This window comes from Peromyscus eremicus, chromosome 3, assembly GCF_949786415.1.
Source record: "Peromyscus eremicus chromosome 3, PerEre_H2_v1, whole genome shotgun sequence".
NCBI lineage: Eukaryota > Metazoa > Chordata > Mammalia > Rodentia > Cricetidae > Peromyscus > Peromyscus eremicus.
This window is the reverse complement of record NC_081418.1, coordinates 48,677,720-48,688,108: the sequence shown is the minus strand read 5'-3', so window position 1 is coordinate 48,688,108 and position 10,389 is coordinate 48,677,720. Positions and strand designations below refer to the sequence as shown.

The 10,389-nt window shown below is 47.9% G+C and overlaps 1 protein-coding gene across 1 annotated transcript in view; it reads left to right on the top strand.

The window, feature by feature from the left end:
* The first annotated feature begins 325 nt into the window (after window positions 1–325).
* Window positions 326–10,389, top strand: part of Creb3l2 (cAMP responsive element binding protein 3 like 2) — a 118,365-nt gene continuing 108,301 nt past the window's right edge. The window contains exon 1 of the mRNA XM_059257573.1: window positions 326–799. Coding sequence (XP_059113556.1) covers window positions 698–799 — 102 coding nt within the window. The 5' untranslated portion in view covers window positions 326–697. The remainder of the gene's footprint in view (window positions 800–10,389) is intronic.

Here is a 10,389-nt window from a genome sequence, read left to right as displayed (position 1 = left end):
TCTCTTATAAAAATGTATTCTTGTCGCTATTTGATTGGTTGTCTTCTCCAGATCCCCGTCTCTCATTGATCTAGGTTCCAGTCGATCATTTCCAGACCCAAGCACCTCATTGGTCCGCCGCGACGCTCCGGCAGGAGGAGTTCCCCAGTGACGTCAGAGATGCTCTCCTCCCACATTCCGAGGTCTGGGCGGAGACTCCCCGCGACTCTGCCTCTGGGGGCGGGATATGGAGGAGAGAGGGACTTTTGATACGGTGTACTTGGAAAGACGGGCGTCCGATTGGTCACCGGCCTGGAAGGAGGTGGGGTCGCCTCTGGGTCCCGGAGCGGAGCTCAAGAGCCCAGGGGAGTCTCAAAGTTTGTCTGGAGCCGTAGTGGGGAGTGGGCTTGTCGCGCGAGGACTTTCCTGGGATGAGAGCTGCCTTCTTGCCTGCCTTTTGGATGCACAGCCCGATTTAACCCCTGCACCTCCGGCCCGAGCCCGGCAGGCTTGTCCTCCCCGGGGATTCACAGAGCTCCGAGAACACGGGTCCCGGAGCTCTCGGCGGGGCTCTCCCGGGTTCTAGCGCCAGTGCCTAAGTTCCACGCGCGCACACTCAAGCACTCACGGAGAGAGGCGTCTCGCCGGCCGGCCCGTGGCGGCTCTGAGCGGTCCCCTCCTGCCTCAGCATCCCCGGCCCCGCGGGGCTCCCACCGCCATGGAGGTGCTGGAAAGCGGGGAGCAGAGCGTCCTGCAGTGGGACCGTAAGCTGAGCGAGCTGTCAGAGCCCGGAGAGACCGAGGCCCTCATGTACCACACGGTGAGGACCCACGGCCCCGGGCAGGGGGGGCTTGGAAGAGAAAGGAGGTTGTTGTCACCAGCTGGAGACCTGGGACTGGGAGGCAGCGTCTAGGAAGGGGCATGGCCATAACAAGAGGTCTGGGGATGGGAGTTTTCCTCTATGAACACACGAAGGTGCACAGCTGGGGCCTTTAAACTTTCTTCCGAGTAGTGACCCTTTGTATTCCAAAGTAGTTTTACACTGTTTTCCTATCGGCAGCACCATTTCCTATGGCTAACGGTACAGCAATGCTGGGAAGGGGATGTGTTTTGAGAGTAATTCCTCCCGCCCAGTTACATTGATTTTTGTGGTAAGGTTTGTTAAAAAAAAAAAAAAAAAAATTGGACAAGCTGATGTAGTATTTTCTTTCCATCTGTTTCTGCTCTCTTTGCTGTTCCTTAACTTTTTTTTATTTATATCTTTAAAATGTACTCGCGTATTGGAAAGCCTTCTTTCTCCACACGGGACAGCGGCCGCCTTGCTTAGCTGCTTCAACTGCACAGCCTCGAAGATCTGCTTCTTCCCTTTTCAGGGGAAAGATCTCCGAGAAGTCCGGAAAATCTGAGGCAGCTGCATATTTCAGAGAGGCTTTGGGGAGAGGTGGGACAGCTCACCAGTTCCTTTCCGCAGAGACCTCTTGGGAGACTCCACTGTCACAGAGCATGGCTCATTTAAAGATGTCACTTTCAGGCTTTTGGCATTAGATTTGCAAAAGGAAATCTTGTTTCTGATAGCCAGTGCTGGTATATGGCTTTGTTCGAGATCTCCTTGAAGTTTGTAATGAGAGAGAGAGAGAGAGAGAGAGAGAGAGAGAGAGAGAGAGAGAGAGGGGCTGACTAACTCTGAGGTAAGGACAGGCTTGGCTGCTTTTCTGTCTTGGTGCGGTTAATGGGGTCAGTACCAGGATATTTGAAACTTTTGCAAAAACGGCCTGGGCCTGCAGGCTCCACCTCTTTGGCCTTTGCTGCTGGCTGACTGTATTTTGGGAAAAGGGATGGGGCCTCCCTGCTGCTTCCCACCAAAGCATTTGTGGTGGCTGAGAAGGGCGGGTTAAAAAAAGAAGCCATGTGTATGGCTGAGAGGGAGTGGTGGTTCCCTCTGGGGCAAAAGCCAGATGTTGAGTGTGATCCTGGTCCTCCGGCCTTTGCCCACTGTCCCTCCCGAAGAAGCCTGTGCCTGGGGAGCCCAGATGTGCTTCATGTGCTCTAGAAAGAGCCTGAACATGCTGACCCATAGATATTTTCTAACGTTGAGGGCTCCAGATGTTCCCACTGACACGAGCTACAGCTTGACCATGAGTGGAGAGAAAGCTTGTTCTCAGCATCGGCTCTCACTGTGAAAGTGCCCAGCGGCCGCGAGGCCACCGCTTCGGGCCCCCTTTCAGCTGGTGGGATAAAATGTGCAGACAGCCCCATTGCTGGATCCTGAGAGATGCCAGGCAGGGCTCTGAGATGAGTCCCTTACCTGAGACTGGCAGGAACTGTAGGACAAAAGCTTGGCTTGGCCCCAGCCACCGTCTTTACAGTTCTAGAGCTCGAGACCTTGCATTCCTTTTGACATTAACAACTCAGGTTTTCTGTGTCCTTGTGGTAAAGCAGTGATGTGGGGTCACTTTTCTGATAATCCTCTGCTTTTCAACAGCTCTTGTGGTCTCCAGACAAGTGTCTCCCTTTTGAACAGCTCACTCATACAAAATGCCACTCATAATGGCTACAAGCTGTTAGTGTATGTATATGCATCAGTGGTGAAAGAGGCGTGGATGGCTGGATCATATTCCTCTGGACCAGTGCAAGTTTGGGAATGATTTGAAAACGGGTACTTTTCTCAGCTGCCTCTTGAACTCAGATGTCTATGTGCCAAGGAGCTGTTAGTGCAATTTGTCCATGATGGCGGAGGGGCTGATTCCCCATGTGGATGAAGTGATGGTCTGTTTTTATTATGTTTTCATTCAAAGATATTCTTTCACTTCATATTTATTGAATAATTTCCATGTGCCAAACACTGTTCTAAGCACTTGGGATACATAATGAACAAAAATAGACTAAAGTACATGACTCTGAGTAGTTTACATTTTTTTTTGCATGTGTTTGCAAATGTGTTGGAAAAAATAAACAACACATGATGAGCATAAAGAGAAGCAAACATTGTAGCGTGCTCGACATTTTAAGTGCAATGGAAGAAGTAAAAGCAGACTGATGTCACCAGGATAGAGTCCTCAGGGTAGAGGAAGGACAGAGAATAGGCTGGAACTGATGAATAGAGTCTCTGAACAGGGGTTTGAAGGAGGTGAGTGTTATCTCAGCAGGAGGAGAAGCCTGGGCACAGGCCGGCTGTCAGAAGGTGGGGTACCTTGGACATGGACTGTGTCTACGGCATCACCTTCTGCTGTAGGTTAGCCTGTCTTGGTGAGTTATTTTCTTTGTAGATACAGGCTGCTTCCAAGATACCGGAGCCCGGTTTTGAGCTGATCCAGTGAAATTTTCTAAGTTGCGTGTGTTGAGAGAAGAACATGGGGGTGGGGGTGGGGCGTAGATGAAAGATTGTCTTTGGGAAAAGTGCTAAGTAAGAGATGATGATAGCTATAGTCTGTACCTCAAAGGGGGCCCCTGATGCGCATGGGCCACTGTGCAGTTTCCCAGCCTGTGCTCGGTTGGATGGTCTCCTTTATCATTTTTTTGACCATGTATCTCTCTCTCTCTCTCTCTCTCTCTCTCTCTCTCTCTCTCTCTCTCTCTCTCTCTCTCTCTCTCTCTCTCTCTGTGTGTGTGTGTGTGGAAGCCAGAGTACAATCTTGCGTGTTATTCCTCAGGCACCCTCCACCTCCTTTGCTGTCTGAGACAGGGTCTCTCGGTGTCCTGGAACTTGTCTTGCAGGCTGGATGGCCAGTGAGCCCCAGGGATCTATGCTTCTCTACCTCCGCAGTGCTGGGATTCCAAGCCTGAGACAGCAGTGGGCCTGTCTATTTGTTTCTTGTTAACTGTGGTTCTAGGGATTGAGCTCCAGTCCTTGGGCCTGCGAAGCAAGCAGAGTCAGGGCTGAGCCTTCTCTCCAGCCCCACTTTCGCCGTCTTAAGAATCTTAGTCATTTTTGAATAGGAGTCCTGTACTTTTGTTTTGTGAGGGCTCCCCCAGATTATGTTGGGGTCCCACTAAAAGAGGTTATGTTGAGTGCTTTACTAAATGATGCTGTCTTCCCTCTTTGGTGGCCCCGTGAGAGAGCCCTTCTTTGTTTATTTTTCACTGTGGCTCCCAATGCTGAACTAAGGTCCTCAGGTTTGTGCGTTCAGGGGACCTTTACCTGCTGCGCCATCTTGCTGTTTGAGCCCATCCCCCCTCCCCAATTAGGTTTATTTTATATATAAGAAAACTAAGGCTTGATGCCTTGGAGCATGTTGTGGGATTTGGGCCCCACGGCTAATTAGTAATGTAACTTGGATTCCAATCCAGATCTGCCTGACTCCAAATCCCTATATGCTATAGGCTGAAAAATCCTGACTTAAAGAAAGGTATCTGATTAAAAGGTTGGGAGAGAATGATAGGGTTATAGAAACTGCTGAGTCCCAAAGCAGCTAATGTTTAACTGGGGCTGGCCGTGCCTTCTGTGATCAGGCTCTTGGTTTTAAGTTGGGATTTAGCTAACGTATCTGGTCACCAAGGCTCTGTTTTAGCAAACTTCTGCATAATTGGTTTCAAAAAGAGAAAATGTCCAAGTTGCCTAAGGCTGGGATTTTTCTCAGATGTGCCTTGTGACCGTGAAGAGCAATGGTTTTTTTGTTTAGCTAGCCGTGAAGACTTCTCTGTCCTGAAGGCTCAGGGGGACAGGTTGAAAGTCACCTGAATAATGAAACACATGAATAGGCCCATGTGGGCTTGCTCAGCAGGACCCGAGTGACAGAGTGTCAGGCTTCCTCTTGAGGCTTGTATAAAGCCTTCTGAGCTGGAGGTGTGACTCAGGAGATCCATCACCAGCACTGAAGAGAAAAAGCTGTGATTAAGGTGGCATGTTATTTTAGTTCAACGAATAGTTTTTCCATGAAAGCCTGCTGATCCAGGCTGAAAGTGTGTTTAGAACAATGGCTGACGCAGGACGGGGGACATGTCTTTTACCGTTGGGAACTGTTCTGAGAAACTTTGCCCCTTTTTTACAGACATGTCTGGATGTTGGACTGTTCTAATGTTATATGAACTTGTAAGAGTTTATACAAATTTTATTAGTGCCTCTGTGCACAGACTGTGTCTGGGGATAAGATTAAAAAATGGAAAATTATTTGTTTCTGGTGAAAGGATTTGGAATTCTGGAGTCAGGAGAAGGAAGGTGGTCCAACTATATACTGTAGTATTTGGCACTGTTCAATTTAAATATTTTATTTTAATTATTATTTATGTGGATGTGCATATGTGTATGTGCGTGTGTGTATGTGTGTAAGGCACATGTGTGTGCTAGTGTGCATGTGTCTGTATATATGTGTGTGCGTGTGTGTGTGTGTGTGTGTGTGTGTGTATGATAGGCATGTGTGTACTAGTGTGCATGTGTGTGTATATGTGTGCATGTGTGTGTGTATGATAGGCATGTATGTGCCAGTGTCCATGTGTATGTATATGTGTGTGCGTGCATGTGGGTGTGTATATATGTGTGTGTATATATGTGTGTGTGTGTGCATGTGGGTGTGTGTATGACAGACATGTGTGTGCCAATGTGCACGTGTGGAGGTCAAAGAACAACTTTCAGGGGTTGGTTCTCTCCTTCTACCGTGAGTTCTGGGCACTGAACTCAGGTTGTCAGGTACAGAAAGCATTTTAACCTTGTCAGCCTCTACAGTTTGGAGTTTTACGTCCTGGATATGCTTAGAAAATGAAGACTTGGAGCTGGATGTCATGGTCAATGGCTATAATCCTAGTTTTGAGGCTGACACAAAAGGATCACAAGTTCATGGTCAACATGGGCCACTTAACAAGTTCCATGTCAGCCTGGGCTACAGTGAGACTTTATTAAAAAGACCAGAAAAGGGGGAACAATGCAGTTTAAGGGACCAGGGCAATTAACCTGGACTCTAAAAACAAGACTAAAGTAGACTCATCTAAATCTGGACTAGAGGTAGTTTACCCAAGAGTGCTTGGGGCAAAGGAGATCTCTGTACTGACGACATTAAAACTTTCCGCTCATGGTGCTGCAGACTTTGTGTGAAGACTCCGGGCAGCAGGGACACGTGGTGGAATGGCGTTCCCAGGTTGAAGGCTGACCATAGGTTGTGCAGAATAAACTTTGCCATCTAGGTCACTTCCCCTCTTCTCTTCTACGTGGCGAATAAAGATTTTGGTCAACTTTTGCAATGATTCTGTCCATTTAAAAAATGGGTAGATAGGAAGTCATCTTTACAGAGATGGCCATGGGTTCTGCTCGTTTTAAAGGTACAGTGCAGATGTACAATGAGTCGGGGGTTCCACTACTCGGATTTTCCATCTGGTCAGTTTCTAAAGTGAAATGACAGGTCCCAGCCTGTGGTAGGGAGGGAGTTAAGGGAACTTGATGGCGTCCCATGGGAAGCATCTGGCTTTCTCATTTGGCTGACACTGTCTGCTGAGGAGTTCGTCCATCTCATAGGCTGAGGGGTTTGGTCCTCCTGCCAGCAGGCCCAGAGGCTGGGATGGTTCTAACGGGCAGTGAAGCCTTTGATCGGATGTCCTCACTCAGATGTCATCTCCTGTTGTTGCAAGGCCTGATGGGGATTCTGGGTCCTCTTTGGCTGAGGGGATCAAATCCTCTGAAACTGAAGTTACAGGTATTTGTGGACCACCAAACCCTGGTCCTCTGCAAGAGCAGCCTGTGCTCTTAACTGCTGAGCCATCTCTCCAACCCTCAAGAAAATTTTAGCAGCTTGCCAGCTGACTTAATTTATTGTTAAGGATCAGGTCATATGACCATATCTAAACCGACAGCTGGAAAAGGATGGAGGGTTGAAAGGATGGGCCCAGATGAATCCTTTAGTGATGAAAGAGGTACTAGAGACTTAGGTGTGATTGTTGGTGTAATAGTCTGTCAAAAGTTATGTTTGATTAACACACAGAGGTGTGCCTGCTGTCTCTGAGAGGTGGGATACCAGTAGAAAAATGTTTTAAATCGGTAATTATTAGCCATGAGAACAAAAGAACAAGCCCAGATTCTGTGCCACTTGCAAAGTCTGATTGTTGAGGTGTGCTTCCAGTGTCCAAGGAACACTAGAGTGGCAGGGAAAACCCGTGAAATACATACGACGCCTCTTCATGGAGGTGGGGTCAGAGAGGTGCAGGGAGGGAGTGTCCTGGCTCATTGACTGAGACGTGCAGAATTAATTATCCAGACTCTCAGCAGCAGAGCCGAATACCAGGGCTAGAGGTAGCTAGTGGGGCCAGGAATCTTGCTCACCATGCAAGGCAAGAATGACTTGTTCCATTCCAGGTCTCCAGCAGGGTGAAAGCTGAAGGCCATTTTCAAAGCTGTTTTCCCGCTTGCATGATGGCCATTCAAATACTGATGAGGCATGGTGTGTCTGTCTGCTGCTGGAACTTCCTGCCATAGCCTGACCTCTTTGCGGACATCCGTGGGACATGGCCCTAAGGCCTTGCTGGCTTTTTGCTGTGGTTGAGCCTGTGGCTGTAGGGCATCCGCACTGTCTCAGTGAAGGCTTCTGTTTCCTGCTTAAAGGATTGAAAGGAAATGGTGAGACCTGTCATCTATGTCTTTGTGTTAGCCTGGAGCTAATCCCTCCCTGCTCTCTGGATATTCACTAGCTCTCTCAAGTCATGGTTCCCAGTGACCTTGATTTTTCCCTGGTGGAACTGTATGCTTTAGCCATGGGGGACAGAGTGGGTTTTATATAAGGAATCTGAGACTTAGAATAGTAATTTGCCCCCCTGGAAGACAGGCTTCTTGAGGTCAGATGTGCCTTTGGTTTTTCCATGCTCTTCTTTTTGCTGAGGTCAAGTGTGAAATGCTAAGCAATCCATGATAGTCCCTTGACACACCGCCATCCTGGAAAATGGATAAGCTTAATGATTCTGGGCTTTTTTGTTAATATATAACAATCTATCTATCTATCTATCTATCTATCTATCTATCTATCTATCTATCAAATCTGTATTGTCATGAAGGCTTTTTACGATATGCACATGTAGTTTGATAAGGACGCTGAGTAGCCGGCTTGGGGTATAAGTTAGTGTTTGTGTTGCTGTGATGAAACATCATGACCAAAGCAACTTGGGGAGGAAGGGGTTTATTTGACTTACACTTCCATATCATTGTTCATCACTAAATGAAGTCAGGGCAGGAACCTGGAGGCAGGAGCTGATGCATAGGCCATGGAGGGGAGCTTACTGGCTTGCTCCTCATGGCTTGCTCAGCCTGCTCTCTTGTAGAACCCAGGACCACCAGGCCAGGGATGGCGCCACCCACAGTGGGCTGGACCCAATCCTGCTGATCACTAATTAAGAAAATGCCTTGTAGCTAGATCTTACGGAGGCATTTTCTCAGTTGAGAAAGGTTCCCTCCTTTCAGGTAACACTAGCTTGTGTCAAGTTGACATTAAACTAGCCAGGACACTTGGTATTGGTATCTGTCTTTTTGTTTAGAGAAGACAATGAGGGCAGAGCGGTTGTCCAAGAGCCCTGGCTTTCACTGGGGTTGGGAGTGGGGCCTGTGTTGTGGAATGGGTGGGTCTTTGATCCAGGCCACTGGTTCTCTGGTGACCTTGGGCGTGTAGGTTGGATTTGTTTCTTTGCCTGTAATAGACACATTTATTTTTACTCTGTCCTCTATGTCAAATGTCTTCAGTTGAGGATGAGCTGTCCCGACCATGAGAGTCTGATGTCATTTGGGACGCAGAGGGGGCTTGTAATTATTCTCTCTTGTGTATCTGAATTCCTCTCTTGCCAGCTTCTATCTTCAGCTCTAAACACAGGTCTCTGCCCTCAACACATGCTTGCCAGCTGCTCCTTCTTGCTCATGTTTCTGTCAGACTTGTTCATGGTCAGGTTTTTTTTTTCTTTCTCACACAAGTAGTTATCAGATCCAGCCTCCACTTCTCCAGTTTCACCCCCGAGCTCTGGTTCCTGTCACTGATTGTGGGCTTCTACAACCTCCCCCTAACTCCAAGTCCTGCCATCTCTTCTCCATGTGTACCTGCTGGGCCTTGTGGAAATATTTGGCAATATTGACCATGGTCTTTACCTTGTAACTTTTTTTTTTTAATTTGAGTTGGGGCCTTGCATTGTAGCCCAGGCTGGCTTTGCCTCACTCTGTAGCTCAGGCTGGCCTCACACTTAGAGTCTTTCAGCATCAGCTTCCTAAGCACTGGGATTACAGGCATGTGCTGTCATGCCTGGCTATAAGTGGCCTTTGCTTTTTCCACCAACACTGGGAGGTGGGACGAGGCTTAGCTTTTCCTCTGTCACCGGCTTCTTGACTCTATCTTAATCATGAGCATTGGGTCCTTGGTGTCTTCTCTTTTTGTATACTCCCTACCTGCTCGTGTAACCGACTCTTCAAGGCTGTTGTTTGTTGATGCAGAGCTGGAGATCTTTGGAGTATGACCCCGGATTCTTCTGGGTCCACCTTAGCTGCACAACACTTCAGGCTGTGCAACCCTTGAATCTTCACAATATGTTCCTCTGACTAAGAAGAGCCGGGGCTACTCTGACTCCTGTTATCGGGGCCCTTGTTGTTATCGCAGGGATGTTTGGTGACTTAGCAGTCCCAAAGTGTCAACCCATGCACTGTTCTCATGGGTCATTCCCGAGACAGCTGCTTCTGGATTCAATGTCATCCACCAGATACAGCCTGTGTTTTGTCTGGACTTCTTCATACACTTTGGCTAGGGAAATCCCTTGTGGACTTGGTGTGGTGGTGATCTGTAGAGTTGTTTGACTGTTTGGAAGGCCAGTGTAAAGGTCAGACCTTAGATCATGTCCCTTACACTCCTGTGGGTCTTATGGCTGCTCTTAGGGTGGGTTATAATCAGTTCATGTTACACCGCCTGCTTTTGGGTTGGTGTCCTCTGGTGTGATTGATCTAAACTTAACTAGCATTATAGAAGAGCTTTAGTTTTTGTTGCTGTTGCTGAAGAGTTTGGATGGGTTCCTCTGAACTGCCCAAATCTCTATGGCCACTCCTTGTCAGCTGCATCTGTGGTAGGTAGCTCTCACCTGGGGTCTAAAGCATTTTGATGTGGGAACTCTTCGTAAGCAGTTGGCTTCATACCCTGTGCAGTTTACCGAATCGGAAGTGCGTGTTTGTAATTAAATGGACTGAAGTCCCTTTTATGTCTTGGGTACCTACCATTGAAAGTTGTTTGTGTGCGTGTGCGTGTGCGTGAGTGTGTGTGTGTGTGTGTGTGTGTGTGTGTGTGTGTTTAATACAGGATGTCACTTTTTGGTTCAGGTTAGCCCCAAACTCACTGTGTAGCCAACACCAGAAATCTTCCTGCCTCAGTTCCCTGGAATACTAGAGTTACAGGTGTGAGTCACTACACCAGGCTAAAAGGCTCCTATCTAAAAACAGAAACCATAATGAAACCCATTACTTTGCATACTAACTTA